The 22,623-nt window shown below is 41.5% G+C and overlaps 1 protein-coding gene across 5 annotated transcripts in view; it reads right to left on the reverse strand.

Annotated features, from left to right (window-relative positions):
• Positions 1 to 501: 501 nt before the first annotated feature.
• DLC1 (DLC1 Rho GTPase activating protein) overlaps positions 502 to 22,623 on the reverse strand; it is a 313,895-nt gene continuing 291,773 nt past the window's right edge. For all 5 annotated transcript variants that reach the window (XM_044418408.1, XM_044418409.1, XM_044418405.1 and 2 more), the window contains 10 exons: positions 16,787 to 18,213; positions 13,736 to 13,912; positions 10,791 to 10,950; positions 10,068 to 10,266; positions 8,230 to 8,443; positions 7,708 to 7,822; positions 6,745 to 6,963; positions 4,907 to 5,124; positions 4,533 to 4,706; positions 502 to 3,925 (listed from right to left, as the gene is read on the reverse strand). In XM_044418408.1, coding sequence (XP_044274343.1) covers positions 3,805 to 3,925; positions 4,533 to 4,706; positions 4,907 to 5,124; positions 6,745 to 6,963; positions 7,708 to 7,822; positions 8,230 to 8,443; positions 10,068 to 10,266; positions 10,791 to 10,950; positions 13,736 to 13,912; positions 16,787 to 18,213 — 3,024 coding nt within the window. In that variant the 3' untranslated portion in view covers positions 502 to 3,804. The remainder of the gene's footprint in view (positions 3,926 to 4,532; positions 4,707 to 4,906; positions 5,125 to 6,744; positions 6,964 to 7,707; positions 7,823 to 8,229; positions 8,444 to 10,067; positions 10,267 to 10,790; positions 10,951 to 13,735; positions 13,913 to 16,786; positions 18,214 to 22,623) is intronic.

A 22,623-nucleotide genomic window follows, 5' to 3' on the forward strand; every position in this document is an offset into this window, starting at 1 on the left:
CCCTGGAAGCGTCTCCCTTAAACATGCAAACAGATTACCCCACAAAGAGGTGCCCTAGCCTGCCATACATCTCACATCTCCCACTGCAAAACCCTTTCCTTAATCCTGAGTTCACCTCTGCATCTGTACTGATTTGCAATGAGCATCTGGGAGAACACATGAAGGACCAGCAACATCAAACAAGTAAAGATGAAGTTCAAAATGAGTCATTGCTGCGGACAAAGGGTATTGCTAAAACTCTACACAATTTGCTAACTCACCACAATTCTTCATCACATGACTTTGAAAATAATAATACTGACAATGGTTTATAAAGTTTTTGGGGAGCTACTTCTAGCCATTGATGAAATTCAAATACTTTGGCCACCAAATGAGAAGGACTCACTGGAGAAGACCCTAATGCTGGGAACAACTGAAGGCAAAAGAAGGGGATGGCAGATAATGAGGTGGCTAGATGGGGTCACTGAAGCGGTTGGTGTGACTCTGGGGGATGGTGGTGGGCAGGAAGGCCTGGAGGAATGTTGTCCATGGGGTTGCGATGGGTCGGACGTGACTTTGCAACTAACAACAACAACACTTCTAGCCAAGCCACCATCCTGGGGTGGGGAAAGGAAGGCAGTTCTGAGGGTGCACAGGCCTTTTCTCAATTTGAGAGAGCAAGGAGGAACCAGCTGCCTAGTTTTTCCACATGGTGTTTGGGACAACACACCTGCCAGACATCATCTCTGGCTGCAGAGGAAGCAAAGGGCTAAGAAACTGGATTTAGGGGATGGAGTCTCACCAAGAGGTAACAAGTAGCACAAGTAACTTTCCTTTGCTTCGAAGAAATACTCATCTTGTCATTTTACTCTTTTCACCCCATTTATGCCTCATGTGGCTTCAGTGCATCATTACACAATACTGAATCTTAAGTACAGGCCTTACACAGGTGCCATGTCAAGCTTTGGGTAATGAGAAGGTGAGATTCACAGCCTTTCCTTTTTTTGGACCTAGTGCTATTCAGAACAGAAAAGCAGCAGTGCTATTTTAAGAGCATCCATCATGGGTATTGTGGGTACCTCATGATAAGTGGGTATACAGATGCTCTTGAGGACCAATCACACATGGTTTGCAATAGGGGAAACAGGATCAGCGCATGGGGAGGGCTGCCCTTTTGCACTGCCACACTTCCCATGGAGTTCGAGCATCAAAACTGTTCCCAATTCCACCTGCTATCACTCAGGGACCTTTGGGTGCTTTACTACTATAGATATCTCCCATGAAATGTTTGGGAAATGTTCAGTGTTACATGCACTGCTTAGGTTTTTCTGAAAATGCTTGACCATTAATTTAGTTCTTTCGAAAAACAAAGCAACAGCACAGTTCTACACATTTCCCAGGTATTAGTATTGATTTATTACTGCTAACCTTGTTGCCTAGGAAGATCGGCATTTAGAGGTTTGGGTTTCCTTCTAAAAGCTAGTAACAGTGTGAGCCAGTGTTGCTCCAAACTCAGAGGCTGACGGGCATCCGATGGAGGGGATTGCTGCCATGCTTCTAAAAATACTTATTAATTAATTTATTAAATACATTTATTACTTAGATGTTAGGTGTGTCACCATGGGTTGTGAAGACAGGAGCAAGGACCTGCCACGATTCCTTGGAGGATGACAGTGTCCTTTACTCCTTCACTTCCTACTGCATCTCTCCATGCTGGCTCCAAGCTGGTTCCAGCTGGCATAGAAAGAACCAATCTTCCAAGGCTGGGGCTGGAGTTCTGATTCTTCCCACATCTAGTGGCCTTAAAGGTTAATTCCTACACATGTTTGGACAGGAAAAATGTCGTGTTTACGCTAACTTGCAGTCCTTTCGCAACAATGCTCCCCCTTATCCAGGCTTCAGAATCTCTGATCATCTTGGAAGTTTCCCCCAAAACCTTGTGGATAAATGAGGTTATATGGTTATAGATGAGTGGAATATATGAATACCTTTGAACTTGTAACAGTTTCCATTACACTGAATTGCTTTAAAACTTCATAATGCTCCAGTTATGACATTTTCCAGTGCAGTTTTTTTTGAGCTACTAAAGGCAGTTTCAGCTCTATTCCCATGCCACAAGCTTTCTGTTTATTCCTATGAGATTCATTAAAAAACAAAGGACTGTTAAGCCTCCTGGTTGCATTTCAACAGGTGTGAATGCAGGAAAAAATGTGGATATGTGATGCAAAAGGAGAGGCAGTCTTAAAATTCAATTTTAAAAAAATACCTAATACCTTTCCATGTGTGTGCACATATATGTATAGTTATATATATTTCAAGGGCCATCCTTTCAAGTCACTAGTGCTAATCAGTCATTATCAGAAGGGTTGAAGCTACCACATAAGAGCGGCCAGATCCTCAACACTGCTCCACCCCAGGCATCCAGGTAGTGGTGCCTACACCAGGGAGGCCTCTGAGCATACAACTGTTTGCATGGAGTTTTCCATGTGGCACAGAATTGTACATGGCTTGGGTTCTGAAAAATGTGGAAGTCTCTGTGTATAGCTGTATGCACAAAGCTTCGCTGCAGGTGTCTATGCTATACACAGGGATACAAAGCTATGCACACAAATTCTGGGGTTTGGGCTGCTTTGCATAGCTTTGTCCCTGCTAGCAAAGCCAATGTCACCCTCTTAATCCTGAGTAGTCCTACTCTTAGTTTGAGAACTAAGCACTGCTATTCCCCACACATTCTACCTCAATTCTCCCCACAAATTCCATTTTTGAGGTGTACATCTCCAGGATGTTTTAGATAAACAGCTAAATAGGTAAAGTCTGACCATTCTTACAAGCATATCCTTTGCTTCTTACAAATATATTCTAAAGGAGCTGTGAACAACATTTGGTCTGCATTCTGTGGCAAAGTCAGATTTGTCTGGGCAAAATGCACATGAAAATGTTCTGGGAAATTTAAAATGTGAATAGACAAGCAGAGCTACTGCCATTGCAAAAGGCAGATGTTGAAACAAACTGGACATTTAAAAAATAATTTTAATAAATTCTTTGTCTGGTATCAGCTTTAGATGTTTCTCCTTTTCAACTTCCTTGCCCAATCTAGTGTGGTCCTTGTTTTCCTTTTTCCTCCTCCTAAATACATTCACACAGGACTAATGCATAACAAGTGAATGAAACCTGCATTGATCTGCTGGACATGCAAAGGTTCTAGGCTGACCTTCCCAACCCCATACTACACACATGCAAATTTAAATCTTTCCATTTGCTTCCAAGTGTACCAGACACTCTGATTCTATCATTCCAGTTCCTAACACTCTGTTCACCCATTTAGACAGCGATTCACACCTCTGCCTCTGTGCAAACCTTCTTTCACTCACTCTCGTAAGAACCCATTGAAGAGTGCCAACGAATCCAGTGGATGCAACAGTCCCTCAACAAATGGCACACAGATACATACATAAAGCTACATTACAGAGGAATGAACTGTTTTCACTATATTCCAGAAACAGATTTAAGTCTTGGAGTTTAGCTTCTCAGAAGCAATTCACACTGTCCAAGCAACAAGTATAATATTACTCAAAACAACAAAAAAGTTGCACCTTCCAATATATTCCAGTCAAGGCCTACACTATAGGCCTAACACCGACAAGAAGCAGCTTTAAAAATGTGTGGTATTGCCACAGATTTTTGAGTGAGGATCTCAATCCCATTCCAGACACTTCTCCTTCAGGACAAGACTGAACAGGCCACACCGTGACCCTCTCTGTAGCAGACAATCAACAGTTTCTGGAAATATTTGGGTATTGAAATACCATTGGTCCACTTCGTTCGTCACCTGGATTTTGCTTCTTTAGTCTCTAGGTTCTGATTAATGAAAGAGTCTCTGATCTTTACAACTTCGGCTGCACACAAGTGGCCAAAAGCCTTCGTGTACCAGTCAGGTTTGTGTCCCCTGTTTTGAAGAGAAAAAAAAAAAAACATGCTTGATAATAGCTGGTCATGTTTAAAAGAAAAACATGCTCACAAATGGAACATAAACACTCTCAAAAGAAGCATACAGTTGGAGGACAGGGGAAATAATTCCTAGCATAGAATCCTTCTTTTTTCAACTAAAGATGTGAGATTAAAAAACTCCATGATGCAGAATGACTCTGAGCAGAGGATGCATTCATATAAATACCCAGAGCAACCGTAAACGTAGGAAGGGCAAATGGGAGTACCCAAAAGCTAACAAGACAGATGGTAGTCGGTGAAAATTTGTGATGCAGTCTCAGAAGTGTGTGAGAACACACTTCAAGGAGGAACTCCTGATAATTTTGATTATCCCTGCCATGTCTCTATTGTGGGGTAGCCAAAAGTTTGTGAAATTCTAAATTATAATAAATAAATTCAAATCAGTATCAACTGAGTTCTGAAAAAATAAGGACGAGTTTAAGAAAAATAAATAAGGAAGTAGAAGAGCTTGCGCAGGACTATACTGCAACTCAGTGGTCCACAAGAATGTGAGTATATGGGGAGATGGAAACACATACATGAAGATAATATAGTGAAAGGTTTACCTTAAATCAGTTCTGCATATATAGGTGAGCTTGGATTTTCCTGATCCACAAGGTTCAATGAGATACCTGGACAAGAGCACATTCACTCTCACACCAAGGACTGGAGCAAGGTCATGGTCCACGGAGTTGCTCAACAGCACACAAGCTCCCTTAGATAAATTTGTCCTCCAAGTCCTGTTGAAAACAAGTGCAGCTTTATAACAGTATAGTTGGCCATACGTATCATAGAATTGTTCTGGGCTACGCAAAATTGCAGAAGAGAAATCAAGCTATCTGTGTAACTGTTTTCAATTGCTCATTTTTTAAAGTGTGAGGTTTTTGTTTTTGCTTTCTCATTCATAAATTGTGCTGCGAGTGAAATCTTTTAAGTTTACCTTAGTACTACATAGTCTCTGGCTGGATGTGGGGCCATGCTGTTTTGGACATATTGGTATACATCAGTCTGGCTGTCCAAAGTCTCGATCACTTTTGCATCCAAAAGATCTTCATCCCAAAGATGTTGTTCTTTAAGTAGGCGATTTAATACCTCTTCAGGAGCTGCAGGGATTTCAACAGTGGATTTCCACAACCGGAGAGGTGGACCCTCAGAAACCTGGAAAGCAACATTACCATGAAAATGTGAATTGTAACCAATATAGTGAACTCAGTTTGTGTAATAGCCTTTTAACCAAACCAGAGTGAAATGCATACATCAGCATGACTGGTAAAGATCATACTCCATAAAGTGACCCCAGTGATGACAAGATTCAGTAGGTCACGTTACATCACTAACCCATCCTGGAACTCTCTGTGTAATAAGATGAAGTGCTCAGCTCATGGCAAACATAGTTTTACAGAGTGATCCTACCCCTTAGACAGTGTCTAGCAGGCAGTAGGATTCTTCAGATTCCTAGATTCAAGGCTGGAAAACGGCTCTGACCTAAGAACCCATGCTAAGATCGCCCTTGCACCACTATCCCTGGCCTGGGAAAAATGGCTGGTTGTTTCTCCAAGCTCCTAAGACCAACTTCAGAGAAGGGCTGAAGGGGACATCCTGGGAGGCAAGGAACAGAGGAGACCAATGCTACCAAGACATCCTGGCAGAGTGCCAACCTCCTTCCACCCTCATCTGAAGCATCTCAGCTAATTGGCCAGACTGGGAGGTCCAGCTGAGTTGCAGAACAGAAGAAGTGCAGAGGCAAAGATTGCCTCTGTGCTCCTCCTGCTTTGGAAAGGAAGCCCATAATCCTTCAAATGGGAGGCTTATAGGCATTTCAACTGGACTGCACTTTTGATAGCCTTGGCCACACAAGCCATCCATAACTCCTTTCGGATTTGCAATGACTTAAGAGAAAGAGCTCTAAAATAAATGGGTGTGCACTGCCTTGTAAAATATATACCATAAAATCATCTCTTGACTGCAGAAAGCCTAAGCAAAAACACATCATGGGATGGTAGCGACAACCAAACATCAAGTTGTTGTTTGTGGGTTGCACTTGTGGAATCCTGCCCTCAGAGCAGTTGTGTGACCCACTGATACCAATCACATACTCTGAACAGTAAAAGAATGACAGTAACGGAATGTTTAAAATGCTTATTCTGTTTATAACCTACGGACCTGTTTAGACAGGAAACTACAAATGAACCTCCATGAGTGCAGCCACCTCTGTGGGACTGCAGTAGCTGTCAATTTTGACAAAGTTCCCATTTGATGCGATTTTCTTTTTCTCTTCTGTTGCTGTCAGAAGGTTCGTTTCTGGAAGGGCAACCAAGGATGACCCCATCTGGACAGTCGCTCTTTGTCACTGTCTACAGTAGTTACTAGAATGGGTGACTGTCACGTCCACCTGGAAGTTTCTTGAAGGCTGCAGTGGAAGCCAGCCCTAAATTTCCTACTCTAGAAAAGAACCTCAAGTCCATACTGCTTCCAAATCAACATCCACATAGCATTTTGATTCATGAACACTATGCTGAGTAACGACTTCAGGTGGTTTAATAATGTCTCCAGCTTAACCTGGTGCTGGTAACCAGCTGGAAATATGACTTCAAGTCAGCTCCATTTGTTCCATCTTGGAATATTACTTATGCTTAAATATTTTTTCCATATTCAAAGCAATCATTCCCACCCACCCTCTTTCTAAAATGTGTTGTGTGTGATTACTTTTTCTCTTCCATGTAAAAAGCATTAAAATCTATAAACTAAGAACACTTGAAAGCCATCCCGGAATTATACCTTCTTGTAGGCCAGCTCTGCTTGCTCAGAAGTGGAACAACTGACCCATCCTTTAAATTTATCTTTTATCTCCTTGAACAGGTCATCCATACAGTCCTGAATGTAAGAATGGTAGTCTGCAGGCTCCGAGTTATTCATTCGCCCAAGTTCCTCCAAGCTCAAAGGTCTAAGGTCTTGCTCTGTATAAGAATTACGACATCTGCTCATTTCTTCAGGGATCTGGGGATTGGGGTGATATGAGGAAGAAAAAACTTGGATGTTCACTACTGTAGATTCATTGCCAACATTTCATGGTACTTCATTGGTACTGAAGAAAACTATAGATAACACCAGCCATATTAAAAGCACCAACGAGTAGCCCAGTAGGAATGTTATCTAGTTCCCCAGTTACTATCCTAGAGGCAAAAAGGAGACCCACAGCTGGGAAGACAATTTTAAGCTGGATGTGGTGAAAGTTTGGCCTTTGACCCTTCAACACCTTTTAAAAGTATCCCTCCATCAAGGCTAGTTGCCAAATAGGGCACTATGGCAACAAGAACTAAGTGTGGAGTTGTGGAACAGAACCTCCTTCAGCTGGAGCCCCACATCCCGTTTTGGAGAAGCTCTTGTGTGCCACATTCTAGTGGTAAATTATGCTGATGGCAAAAGAGTTTAGAACTCAAGGCAAAAGCCAGTAATTCCACTACCTTTTAGCTTAAGGCTCTAACAGTTAAGGAAGTCTTAGAGGCATTTGAAACTTTCAGAATGGTAGCGAACTATAGAAAAGCTGAGAAACCATCAAATGATCAGTGGCTGGAGGAAACAGGAGTTGGACCAAGTAAAGGGGGTGCGGTGATCTGGGGAAGCGGAGGGCTGGACTGGGATTCCAGGTGGGCCAGATTTGGTTCCTGGACATGGTCCACAACCTGCCAATAGAGGCATATGCAAGATACATATATAATAATTGTACAGTGGAACACTCACCTGAAACAGCTTCTTACACTCAGCAATCATGTGGCCCAGGCCTTGTGTTGCAGCCAAATTCTCATTTAAATCTTTCTGATCAGGCTTTCCCAGACTCTGTTTTCTCTGCATCACCCTGTTAAAATGGAAGCTCGATGACACAAAGCTGACTAGAATGGATTGCAATGTACAACCAGAGAATTCCATAAAGAGCCAAGGGTCCCACCTAAATTGCTGATTTAAAAACCTGCAGTCTGCATCTAAGGGCGATCTTTCTTTTCAGCCATCTCGTGTATTTATAATGGCATGTCCAGATGAATTTAAGAGTGTTATGCTAGCATGCTGATCACCTGTTGACTGCAGAATCAAGCGATGATTTGCATACATTAAGTTCACTGCAGTCATCATCACTAGCACTACCCAATGAAAACTCAAAATTCAGTATTAGTTAGGGGACATCATAGCTAGAAGTTCTAGAGACAGATTTCTTTCCATGTGCAACAGTCACCAGCAAGGCCATCAAGGTAGCACATGGACACTTGCCTTGGAGAAGAATTTTCTCTCTTGAGGGTGTTCAAATGGAAAAGCGAAGGTGCTAAGCACACAGCGAGGTTTGTTGGCGTCATCTGGTTTTCCTTCACAGCAGCTGTGACATCACTCAAAAAATACAGGAGAATCTGTAGGACTTCTCTGTTCTCATCTGGTAGAAGCATAATGGCTGCCTTGATGGCCTGAAGACGCTGATCCTTTGGCACATCTGCACAAGATTAGCAATCCTCTCATCAACTCATTGATTTTCCACACATATAGCATGAATGCATCCCAAAGCAAACTCTGGCCTCAACTATTTTTGACTTTAGTCTGAAGCGATTTCCTTCAGTGTGCTGCATACCATTCATGGCAAATGAAGGCATTTTTTTTTTTGTCAACAACTTAACTGCCCTCAGGTATTTCCTGCCTAGCAAGAGACTCAACAGTAAAACAAAACGCTGCATATTCCAGAGTTAAATTTAGAATTTAATTATGAGAGCCACATACTTCTGTAGACCTGCTAAAAAGACTGTTAAATTAGATTGGAGCTCCTTCAGTTTATGAACATGGGTGGTACACGAGGATGCAAACATTAAATCCAGCCACTCTGGACGCTGACAAAAAACTACACACACCAGTGAAACACGTTCTTCAACTGGGGAGGTAGTTAAAACAAAGAGCCATTAAATGATTCCCAACTTTGGCACCTCAAAATATCCAAACTGTGTGTCAAGAAGCAGACAAGTGCTTTACTTAATGATGATGTAGTGACGAGGGAAGGAAAATTATCACTGGTGGATAGTTTCATACTTATCTGTCAGGTAGCTCCACAGTGACAAAGGAGAACATATATCCTGACCAACGATTTTTGATGTCCTTTTTATGGGACTTGAAAATTTGGGGTGAGGCTATTTGCTGCATACAAGGAGAAACAATCTCCCAAAGGTACCCGAAGTACACAGTTTAGAGTTCACAAAATGTGAGATGGGCTTATCTTGAGGATACAGTATCTAAAGGAGAGATACAAAATCCAGGGAAGAATAAGATCTGGAAACAAGTGATCCCTACTTCTCTTGCCATCCAAGACACAAGAATGAGCTGAATGTTCCTTAGTGCATTATTCACACTGACTTGCATCTATGGATGTAACTTTTTCCACCACCTGTCCCATCAGTACAAGGGACTTTGGGAAGAGCTGCTGCTATGACAGAAAGGCATCTTTTCTGATGGCCATGTTTCACTGGTGCCCCAATCTAAAGGGATTTGCAGCTAGCAACAGGCTACATGCACATGATCGTGGGCAAGAATCATTGATATGCTTTGTTACTGAGACGATTCATGCACGGTTAGCGTGGGGTAGAAAGCACAGGAAGATGGAATGGGAGCAAGCTCAGGCTGTTTGAAAAAAGGCAGAAGGAGCAGTGGGAAAACTCAGGAGGGTTACACATGATGACATGTGTACCAGCCTTCATACAATGCACTGAATGAAGGTGGATGCATGATCAAAGCCTCATTTGGAAGCACCCTATGGTTAATTCTCATTAACTGTGTGGATGCCAAGAGGTGTAAACTAAGCAGGCAGGGCTCTATTGGTAAGACTCTATTGGTAAGAGAGACATCTGTTCTTTCCTTAAAAGCTATGGGTGATAGTGGAATGACTGACCACTGCCTCTCAAAATACAGCACAGAAAAGATGGTGAAATGCCATCAATATGAACTGTCACATATATCCAATTCTAATGAAAATCCCAAATTTCATTTGATTTTCAGTTTCAAGATTGACAATGTTGTAAAGAGAGACAGACATTTGGAAATGACTACAACAGAAGCTCTGAACAACCATGACTTACACTGGTAGATCTGTAAGAAAGTCTCTGAAAGTTTGTTGGTCATGAGCGGTTCCGGCAGATCACGGAAATACTGCTTCAGCATGTCGGCCACATCATAAGCAGACTGACCTTCATAGTTTACTTTTCCTGTTGAATTTTCATTCATTTGTCGTAATGCCTGGATTCTTGACTTGACTCCAGATTTTCGGAAAAGGCCAACCTACTTGACAAAAGAAATATGTAGGAGAGATCTGCCACTGGTACCATGCTTAAAACAGAAAGTGATTCTAACAACCAAGTTTCAAGATTCAGCACTTAGTTTTGTGGTACAGCTATTTCCAAAGTCTACTGCGTCTGTGTGAAATGGAAGATCACATTCGAACACTGCTTGTGTAAAAAAAACAAAAAACAAACACAAACAAAGCCATGCAAGAAGGCCATTGCATAAGCTTCTGCTTGACTTATCCAAGTGGAGGTATGCTTCTCATTATGTGAAGAACATTCAGAAATGTGTCTCCCAGTCTGGAATAGTACCACCTGTCTCTTTTACCTGATAAGCTGTTTAAGAAGAGATGGTGAGGCTGACTGCTGCTGTGATTAGTTCACATTTGGGGTTACACGCCAATTAGTTTGACTAGCCACACAATTCTTGAAAAAAAATTTCAACAACTAAAGAAGAGCACCAGCAAAGAAAACTTCTGGGACTGTGGCAGTTGGCAATGCAAAAATAACAAGGAATCTCACCTGATCCAGACAGTGGTTGCGAAGAAATCGCATGGCTTGTTGAATGCTCTGCGGTAGAGGTTGTCCTGTGCGTTGCACATTAACGGTCAGGGGAACTCCAAACACATTTCGGTCCCTGTAATCTGGGACTTTTATCCTTTTCATAAACTTTGGCACAGCCCTGAAGAGGAACAGAAATAAACTGATAAAGATTGACAAAGCTTCAAGTGTCTTTTTATGTGTTCATGCCATCTTTCTCAAGTGCAGACCACACACTTCTATTTCCAACTGTGGGGTGTGGAATAAGAGGCACAAAGGAAAACATCTCATCTGACTCAGAATAGCAGTATGGAAAACCTGATTGTGGCATTGAAGTTGCAACATTCCACTATGTGAAGGGGGAAAAATATCACAGGAAAATCCCTCAAATGTAAATGTAATAATAGGGATCCAGAAGTGTATTTTAAAGATTTTTACTAGTACTGTTAAACCAATGAAAATAATTGTTAGATGATTAATAATCTGTTCTTCATCCCTTCATTAATTTAATTTCTATACCACCCAATAGTTGAAACTCTCTGGGTGGTTCACCAGTTAAAACAAAATTTTAAATAGATCATTTTGTATATTGATATCCTACCATTCTTTTGACATGGAATTCATGGTAATGCAGATAAGATTCCCAAGTGAATTTGCATTCATGCACTGAGAGACCAATCTCAAGACTGAAGGATTTACCTAACTTAGAAGGAAAGGCCACTTTTGTATTCTATTTCTTTTCTAGCAAGGTATGGTAAGAATGTAAACAAATATGTTCTTAACATGCATTAAGATCTGGAAGATTCATCTTCCAGGTACAAGTTACACCATGACACTCAATTGACTGTTGTGCCTTTAACTCAGCAATCAAAGTAAGAAGTCACTTCTAGTCAATGTCACAAAATCGATATAGACAAAATTTTGTTGAGATATAATTTAATCTTCCTCTTGAATAAATAGCTCATTTGATTTTGGAAAATTACGTTTCAGTGGATCTTTGGAATAAAGAATATGCAAACTGTTCAAAACATCTCTCTTCACAACAAGGCCTCATACAAGTGGCCACTCTTATCTTTTCTATCCCTCGTTATGCAATCATCTGATACATGCAAGTCAACTTTGTGTTGAGTTCTTGAGGATGGCCAAATCAGTTAAGCCATTCACATCAAATCTGAAGCTAAAGAATCAATTGATTTATGATATCAATTAAAAGAAGGATCCTTTCACCTTATTAGTTAATCGTATATGCCAGAATTTGGCAGGCCAGAAGGTAGAGGGCAGAACTAGGGTGGCCGTGTCAAAACTTGTAAGAGTCAAACACAAATCTAGAAGTCAATGACCCTTTATAATCTTTCTTCTTTAGGACTCTCAGGGAAAGATAGACATGTGAACAATGAGCTTTTTGTATGTTAACCACTTGCTTTAGAAAGCCCTCAGACTTGGTCCCACCACCCACTAGCCTGTGTCACAGCAGGAAACTGATGTAATACACTGGTGTTTGCCAGCAGCAAGTTTGAGTTCGACAAATGACCTTTTCAGGCACAACTTCTGCCCCTTCACACCTTCCTTCTCTAACACTTCACCCACGCACTTTGGTAAAAAGTCCTTTTTATTTGGTTTTGACCAGTAGGAAAAAAATTACCACCAAAAATTCCAGAGCCCTGCTATTTCATTTAATAAAATCATTTAAGAATTTCACATTGCTAAGAAGCAAGTTATGCGACAAAGCAAATATTTAACACGAGACGCAAAACTGGAATGACATCAACTGAGAAAATTCTAAATTAACAGTATAGTTATTTAAACAACCTTTTAGGTTTATGACTGACTAAGCTGCCATATAACCATTCCATCTAATTTGTATTTCCATACAGCTTTAACATAAAGTGTTAGTGATATAAGCGTATGTATGATTTTTGTTTGTCAAAATGCACAGCAGCGGAAAGTCATGTAAAAAGAAACATACACACATTACGAAGTCTGCTGAGCATCTGAAGCATGCAAGGGTAAACTGGTCAATACTTATTTCTGTCTTTCAGAACAAACAACTTCTGTATTTAGCTCAACTCCCATAATAACAGTCCTGGAACAGGAAGAGCTTTGATGCAGCTCTGCAAGTCCTAGGGACAGGAAGGAGGAGGCTAGAGAAGATGTTAAAGTTGTAGTAAAATGGATGCGCACACTCCACACCCTCACGCTGCCCTTTTAGCTGCCTTATTACCCTGTGCAAGTAGCAACAGAGAATAGGCAATCTAAGGTTTTCAATGGCATTAAACTGACGGGGCACTTTAATTATGCAATGGGAATAATGAATTCTGTATTCATCTTAAAGGATGTTCTCACCATCTCTCATCTATTACCAAATTAGGCTTGCAAAAGCATGTATATAGGCACTGACCAGATTCATGCCGAGGATTGTTGTGGGTGCATACGGAATCTTCACTCAGGAATTGTCATGTCATTAGAACTCAATGAGAATGGGTTCTGCCGTGGTTAAACAACCACGGCAGAACCCTAAAACATACGCTGCAGCACATTTGGGTGCTGCATATTCAAAACGGTGGCTGCATGTGCTCCATTTTTGCTGCAGCCTCAGCCATGGTGGCTGTCGGTCATGGAACAGTCCCACTGTATTGGATCCAGATTTAGCACAGGCAACTGGGCCTGCAGATGCAAACTTCTCTGCTCCTTCTTCCCATGCTAGTCCGCCAGCCCAGTTACACATATTTAAATCTGGATCAAACCCATTCTCTAATGTTGCTCATCAACAGTGCAGAGCTATCCTCAGTAGATATGTCAAAGCTGCACAACTTTTTTTAAAAAATGACCTTTTTTTGGCAGGCAGGAAGTGTTCAAGGGAGTGTTTTACTATTTCTGGTTCTGACTAGTCAGAAGCCTGCCTACCATGGATGTCTGCAGCTCCTTACCAGCTGAAGCCATGCTTATTAGAAGGGGTGTATTTCTCCAAGAGTGCAGTTAACTTCAAGAGGGAATATTTCTGCAGCAGGTTCATCTGTGCGACAGACTGGCAGTTGATCTGTAACAACGCTGAGCTGAAGCTGGGTCGATGGGAACTCTGAAAGCTGTGCCACCTCATTCTGTGTCTTCAGGAGAGAGAGAAAGGGATTTAACAGTACATTCAGGTTGAAGTGAGTGAAAAGCCAGATCAACTTAATTTGCTTAGCAGAATTGTATTTCCTGAACTGAGCTCTCTGTGATATTGAGAGTAGAGATGTTAAAAACTTCTTAAGTACTTAGCAGCAAAGCTGACTGAGAGAGAAAATACTGCAAAGGTCTTCCTTGCACTTAAATTGCATTTCTAAGGTTCTAACTTCCTTGCACTTAAATTGCATTTCTAAGGTTCTTCTTTATGAAACATTTTTATGCATCTGTCTGCTGGCACTATGAATAGCACAGACACTTATGAATTGCACCCACCCAAAGAAAAGTTTATGCACCATCAAAAGAGAATAAAGATGATAGCAACCTGTATAAAAATTGCATGTGTTAATTGATATTACAGATGCATTTTAGTAAGAATAGAAATATAGTGGAAGACTAGTGCATGAAAGATGGGCAGGTGACCTTATGTCTGCCTGTTTAGTTTGCTGTTCAGGTGCTAATGTTGATGGGCAACTGCTCTTCTGGTTTTTTATCTTTAAACTGCAATTAGACAGGACAGCCCTTCGAACAGAATATGGTATCCAGCAGCCAGTCAAATAAAACATCAAACTCAGTGAAAGAGGACACGTGGCCATTCGAAATGTGGGTAGATGAGCCAAACTACTGAGAACCCAAGTTTTATTGCTTAGTTTCATCAGAAGGATTAGTGAAAGGGCCCTGAGTCTGAATAAAGGGTTCCCTTTTTTCCAGAGCAATTTTGCACAAATCAGAGGGAAAATATAAATGACATAGGCCACTCCCATTTGGAAATACACACTGGAAATACACACTGAATTGTTCACCAGCCATTCCTTTAAGCAAAATCTCTGTGAAAGAAATCATGAATTAACACTCGGTCTTCACTTAACAGATGCAACCCATCTGTGATGCACCAATTGGCAAGGCATAAAGGCGTAGGCTAGCACTACCTCTTTTCCCACTGACAAGCATTAAGAAACTGGCTCCTCTAGTAATTGCCCATGCCCTTTGAAGTGTAGATCGTATGTTGCTTTCTGCCTAGCCCATAAGACATAATGCCCACCATCAGGGGCACAATAATGTTGGTCATATACGAAAGATCAAGATGGCATAGTTGAGAGTCAAGGACATATTGTATCCTGTCTTATAACCAGATCTGATACATAAAATGCAAATGAGTTAGAAGGCCAATTTCCCACTTGAAAGATGCCTGGTAGCCACACCAAGAACTTTTCAGAAAATATGCCATTCCCACTTCATTTTGATGAACATCAATACTGAAAAACTCCCCAGTGCCTACAATTACTGTGTATTTTCATTTCTTGGAACAGGAAAGCACTGCAAGGATAGGCAAGAAAGAGAGCGTTGAAAGAATGTCCAAAGTCCACTTCCTTCTCTTTTACCTACCTCATCGTTTGGCTTGCCTTAAGCAGGGTGATATATGTGACAGGCTTATGAGTTAAGTATGCCAGCTTAGCATGTGTATCTTTTGGTGCTGAAGCTGAATTATCTACCTAGAGTGTTGCAAGGTTACTGTGAATCATGCTCAAATTCCAAAGAGTGTTATGGAAGATCACTACCATATTGATAACATGCAATGGACAAAACACCTTTAAACAGCCAGGAAAAGTTTTGCTAGGGAACAGGTCTACAATAACTATCTCAGATGATTACATCATTTGATTAATGACCTGAAAATTAAATTTTACCTTCTTTTTGCACTGAGTGAATTCATCTCATCTCTTAATGCATTTTCCACATACACCTCTAGAGAACTATGCATTAAAGATGAATCCCATAGCTTCAGCATACTAGAACCAATATATAGGATAATGCAGAGGAGGAATAAGAACTGTTATGGCTTGTTTTTACAATCTGTCGGGGCATTTCTAGAAGTATTGTTATGTGCCCTGATTCAATTCAGAAACAAATATATCTACATATATGTTATTTTATATTGTTAACTTATTTTATATTGTTAATTTATATTATTTTAATTGATTTATGTTGTGAGCCGCCTCGAGGCTTCGGCGAATGGGGCGGCATAGAAATTTTCTAAATACATACATATATACATACATACATACAGGGTTCTGTTGTCCGTCAAAACAGATATTCAGCTTTAACAGTAAAAATTCATCTTGAATTCAGAATGTCATGAACACTAACATGACTGCAGGCTAGACTACACTTTATTCTAAAGATGTAGCTAAGACTAGCCTTGTGTAACCGTTTTTAGGAAAGTGTTTAAAAAGTTTTTATTCTGCACTAGGTTTGGGACTATTAAATGTCTTTCATTGTGGAACGGCTGGTGGGAAATGTGGGGAATTGTGGACATGTCTTCTGTAGAAACACACTTAGGATTAAAGCTTAAGCAGTTCTTACTGACCAATTCCTGATTTTAGATTATGGTGGCAAACCAGAAGTGGGCCTTCACTGCAGCAGAGCTCAACTTACAGGATACCTCTCCAGTACTATTTGGGATGTGCCAACTCTGGCTTATTTTAGGTGCCTATTGACCTAAGCCCTCCTAGCATGCTCACTTAGTTTGTAAACTGTACGTTTAAATTTCACGTTAAATATTTTAAACCTATCAACTGAAGAGTTTTTGTATTTACTGATATAGTTTAAAGTGCAATCTGGTGCATGTTTTAATAACAAAAAAACGCTTTCAGATTTTAGGCCTTTTTTTATCTAAACATGCGAAGGTTTGTACCCTTATCTCTGATTTTGTAAACCACTCAGTGATATAGGTATGTAGGCAGCACATACACTGTGATGATAATGATAATAGCATACCACATTTCCCTTTATACTTAGTATCTGTTTTCACTGACCTGTTAGAGCGTGTCAGTGAGGCCCCTACTCCAGAGTCCCTCCTTTCCTGGATCCCTGTGGGCTCTTCTGTATCATTCAGTGAATTTCCTGTGCTGTCAAGATCGCTGGGTATTGTCCGGTCATTGTCCACATCAAGGAGGATCTGCTTAGGAGATGAAGGACATGGAGAAACTGAATCGAGAGCTGAATCTGAGTCCCCTTCATCCGAGAATTTCTCTGACCACTGGTTTACGATTTTCTGCATGCCTTTGACATGATAGAGAATGTCATCCAGTTCAGGGAAGAGGTCTTCATTCTCAAGATCAGCCAGATCACCAGTGCTAGAATACAGGATAGAGCCTGGCACATTGTCATAAATACTCAGGCGACTACACATGGAGCTGGAAGAATTGCGCCTCTTCCCAATGCTCAGGTCTTTGGAGCTGTCAGAACTGTTTTCTCTCCTGAGGGCAAGATGTCCATGCCCATGGAAGCTCCCTGTTCTCCAGTTCACTGAGGTGCTGTTCCCAGAAGGAGCAAAGTTCCCATTGGAGAGAGCTTTGGGGAAAGTTCCAGGCTTGTGGTCTTCAGGAATGAAGAAGACTGTATCCTCTGCAAAGCTCTCCCGGTTTCTAAAGTTCTGTTCCATGACATCGTTGAATGTTGATTGGTTGAAAGGATCGAAGCCTTCAAGGTACATCCCTACTCGTTTGTTGTAGGCACTGAGGCTACGTGTCCTTGTGATGGGGCTTGGAGTGCTGACTGCACTGCTCGTCTCTGATTGGCTGCTGCTGCTGCTGGTCTGGGTGGAATTGGAGACACTTCTTTTGCGTACCATGGGGACATTAATGTGGTTGCCATTGAGGGTAGAGATCTCCACACAGTTAAGCTGTTTTAATTTTTCCTCATCCACACCTTCCTGCAAGATAGGGCCACTGATTATGAGGCCAAGTTTTGAAGGGCCTTTGTTTTTACCATGATGGGAGCTTTTGAGTTTTAGGCTCTCCATTCTCTTTAGCAGGCTCCGTGTTTTCGACTTGGCGGTCTTCTCACTCACTTTGACACTGAAACTGAAGCTTGACAGCTCTTTCGGTGAGGGCAAGCTGCCGAAGGAGTCCTCATTGGCCACAAGGTTGCCTGACAAGCCCACACTCATGATGGAACTGGTCCGAGTTGTGGCAGGTTCACTCTGGGAAGCAGTGGGGTGGCTACCATTGCTGCCAGCACTGTGGACAGAAAGGACATCCTGGTGCTCGCTCTGGTCCATCAGCATGCTTTCCTGACTGTTTGCACTGCTCAGATGAGCTGTGTCTGGGGACGAGGGATTTCCATCTAGTTTTGGAGGGAAAACGTTGAACTCCTCAAGCCTGGACCACCTCTTGCTGTCTCTCTGGAAAGTCCATTTACCACTTATTGCACAAGGCTCATCTTCATCTGAATCTTCACTCTGCAATACAACAGGACAACCACAATAAGGAGGAAACACAAAGGCAAGTTAGTTCCGTACAAGCAAAACACAAGCTAGGTAAGTGTCCTGTGGAACTGAACACCCTGGGGAACTCCTGCTCTTTTTCACAAGCAGCTGAATACTTCTCACATGCCAGGGTGCTTTTTAGAAATGAAGTGCTAAAATAGAGTGTACTGTAAAATAAAGCTAAAATGGAGCACAGCAAATAGCCTTTCCCGACTCAGCACCATTCCAGGTGTCTTGGATTCCAGCAAGGAAAGGCACCAGGTTGGGCAAGACTGGAATCCAGTATGAAACGTGGGCTGAGATCCTGCTCAGAGACTGACTACAGGTAGACGTTGGAGGTTCACACCTTGGCATCTCACGGTAGGACTGAACTCTGATTAGAAACCCTAGAAAGTGTACCACCAACTAGCACGTACGCAACAGCAACTGGCCTGTAGAGAATGCCAATTAGGTAAAATCCTATGAAGTACATTCCTAACTGGCTTTCAAAAAAGAGGAGAACAAATGTTTGGAACACTGTTACTGAGGGTGGGGCAGTGAAAAAAGTGGGCATGAAAAGAGAAGCTCCCCTTTCTTTCTCCTTGCCAACCCTACACAAGCCTACCTTTTTAAAACCCCACTCAACATAGACTTACTGTAAAACATGCACTAGACCATAATGGATGGGATTGATGGATGGGATTAGATTGATGGATGGGAAGAAGCTCTGGGTTCTGGTCCCCATTGAGGCTTAAAGGTCACAGAAGGACCAGTCACTCACTCTAAGCCTAACTTTCCTCACAGGGTTGTTGTTGTGAGGATAACATGGAAAGGAGAGAACAATGTAAAGCACCTTAAGTTTCTCTCATGAAGAAAATGGTGAGATATAAATGTAATAAAATACAATGACTAAATTGCACCATACAGCATTGATATACCACATTCTTCAGAAATTCATTTTTTATCTTCCACTTTGCTCTTGGGAAGCTAGATTAGCAATTTGTATGCCAAAATAGTTGGAGAGGTAGAACTGCCCTCTGCACAGGCTATCCTGGCTAGGCCTGATGAAAATGGAAGGCCAAAAATCTACAGAAGACATGATAAAGAACCAACAATTTCAGGAGGAAAAAGGCAATTGGTGATAAAGCAGTATGTTTCACACTATGTTTTTTAATTCAGTAAAATAAAAAAGTGCATGCTTGAAATGTACAGAGAACGCCTTCTGAAGTGGAGGGAACTTGGGTGTTCAAAGTATTGCACCCTCCACTTATTTGCTGATACATGCCCAAGCATCTGCAGATGTCCAATTAGTCATACTGGATCCCATTCAGATCAGTGGAAAATTGTGGCATGCATAAAATGTTCTACCAGAGTGAGTGAAAGAGCTGTCTGTTGTTGATCTCATGTCAATAGTCTTTCTCTGTTTATTTTCCTTGCCACAATTCAGAGGTATCCTGAATTGTAGCAGCTTAACTCCTTATTTGACTTAAAGGTCCCCCAAGTGTGACTAATGAAACCATGAGAGACTACTGCAGGCTCATGCCTCTAGGCCTTCCCCTGAATTGCCTTCCCCCACAACTCCAAGCCAAAAGTCAAAGAGAGGGTTTTTTTCGAGGCTTTTTCTTGAGGCATTTTAAAACATTTGACTTCATGTATCTTGGGAAGCTGAAGTCAGCTGATGGTGTACAGAATTCAATTGTCAACACCATAATTATGGGCTATCCATTTGTTGATTGCTTAATTTGCAGGCAGTGCTCAAGAGAGATTTTCAACATGAAGGTCTTGTTCAGGCTTTTGAACTGAAAGCTAAAGCACCAACACCGCTGTATTGGGAAGATTACTGTGCTAGAGAGCAAAGTGTGACCAGTTCCCAGTGTCCAGCATGGACATTAAGTGTAGCCACAGATAACTTGTTATGATTTAACTGCTGTGAGAAACCTACAGTATATGGTCTCCATGAAGGTATGAAGTCACCAGCTACAAGGTGCTGTAAATTCCTCACCTCATCTCTGAGATAAGGCTGCTTTTGCTGAAACTGACATATTTGGGCCTTCTCTTCCCTTGTCTCCCAGCAGGGGTGGCTAGCTTGCGAACATGCATAACCTCTGAAAAAGAGGGCAAGGAACTCTATAAAATCCATGGAAAGGGTTTACTGTTTGGTCTCCCACTTGGAACCATGAGAATGCACAGGCCCCAAGTGGCTAGTGTGATATCAGGAACCACTTTGGCTAAAGGGACATTTGCATGCTCTTCTTTTGCTTGTTTATGGATAATCTGCATCCATATCCATCACTATCTGTATTCAATAAACTGTATCCCAAACTGTATCCCAGGTGTTTAGTTTCCTCCCATGTATCCTCAAGCCAGAAGTGAGCAGCATTGAGTGGACCAGGCCCCTGCGACTAAAAGAACTGAAGAAACATCAGACTTGCTTTCCACTTGCACAGGGAAGCATCACATTATGCCACAAGGATGCAAGAAGACATATAGAGAAGACTCCAGTTATGTGGTCGTTATATTGTCCATCCAATTCAATTCAATTAATGGGATTTCTAGAACTGTTTTTGAAAAAGAAACCAACTAGAGGCTGCCAGACTCTGGTTTTAAGGTGGTAGTGGGACTGATGAGGAGTATAAGTCCCCATCAGTTAGTTAAGAAAAGAAGTAAGTCCAGGACACCTTTCATTGCTCTGATGCCCTTCAACGCCAACTCCTTTCCCCAAAGAAGCACTGTTCAAGGCTCTGTTTTCAACGTAATGCTTTTTAAACGAGTGGGAATTAAACATACCCACATATTTCAATTTTCTGAAGGGGTGAATATTTAATCTATTGAAGAAAAGAAAGTTCTTTGTTTCTCCTCATTCCCAGATTTACAGCCACAAGTCTAGTTGGGCCATTTATTTAGAGCAGGATGAGCTATTCACCAAAGAGAAAACCTGAGCTACTGATAAAAACATGCAAAAATATAGCCAGATGATAGCCTTCAAAGAACTGCATAGGTTTTCCTTGCTTATCTATCAATATATATGGATGCTGAGAAAATAAAAACACGGAAAGCTTATGTGAAATCAAGGGCATGTAAATATGCAGATATCCATGCTCTTCTGTTCCCACTCTCTGCTACTGGCACTGCAACCAAATGTGGTATCCAGGAAGCCAGACTTCTGCAGACGGCTGAAGGGACAGTCTGTGTGTTCGGCTGGTGGTAGCACAAGGTCTCCAAACCCAATGGAGGATGCTGTGCAGGAGACTCACAAGCAACACACAATCCCATCTGAGCAACATTCCTTTGCAACTTCCTGTTTTAAGGTGGCTTATTGTGTGTTACCAACTGAAGGTGGAAGCAACTATCCTTTCAGCTATCTGCACAGCTTCGCCATGTTTGCAGCTATAACCTCCTGCATTGTTGCCGAGTACAGGAGAACCTGCACCTGATCATGTGTGTTGCCAATTCAGAATGAGGTATTTTTCCATCAGCAGCAGAACAGCAAGTCAGTATTTATCTATCAATAAACTGGTTGATGCATTTGCAATTCCACTGTGTGTCTCTTTTAAATATTTGTGTTGAACACCGACAAGTTTGACATGCTGAACATACTATTGAGCAACAAGAATTTTGACTGCAGCAGAGCAGCAGTGTCACACAATCCCTTAAATTATGAACAAAAATCGGAATGGCTTCCATGCAGGGCTTGCGGTCATATCTTTGCAAATCACCAAATCTTTGATTAGCTTTCAGATTTTGTTGTTCTAATACAGTTTATGCCACATTGATCAGAGCAAATCACAGTAATTAGTCATTATAAATGGTCAAACTACAAGCCCATGGAGCCTGTTCATTTACTGTGTAGCTAGAAAACATGAGCCATTATTTTGTGCAATTCAGCTCTATTAAAATGTACTTCTGCCACAAACTTCAAGAAAGTCAAAGTGTGTCTTTGGAATCTGATCCCTGATTGTCACATGCCCTAAACCGGGGGATGGAAAAGATGACACAGCTCTGTTCAACAGCTTTGAAGCATGTGGATTTTTATGGATGGGGAGCTGTGAATTGTCTTATGCAGCTCTTCTGGAAGCAAGCGCCATTTTGTTCTGCAAAACTTACTTCCGAATATTCCTGTGCTAGACTGCAGCCCTTTCATCAATAAATGCATTTCACCAACAAGGAAAAGTAACTTGCAAAATTTCTTTTAAATGGAGATGTTACAGGGTTAAGTGAAGGTTGTTTAACCCCCATATAATCTATCCTCTCTGGGTTCACACTATACTATAAACCACAGAGCCTACCCACTGTGGCTTTAATATTCAAAGCGTGGCTGGCACATGCCATGGTGGGCAGCTATCGTGTAAATCAGGTCAGTGTATTGCACCTTACATGTCCTAATAGCCAAGTCCCACAAAAATG

This window comes from Varanus komodoensis, unplaced genomic scaffold, assembly GCF_004798865.1.
Source record: "Varanus komodoensis strain SLA01 unplaced genomic scaffold, ASM479886v1 scaffold9, whole genome shotgun sequence".
NCBI classification, from domain to species: Eukaryota; Metazoa; Chordata; class Lepidosauria; order Squamata; family Varanidae; genus Varanus; species Varanus komodoensis.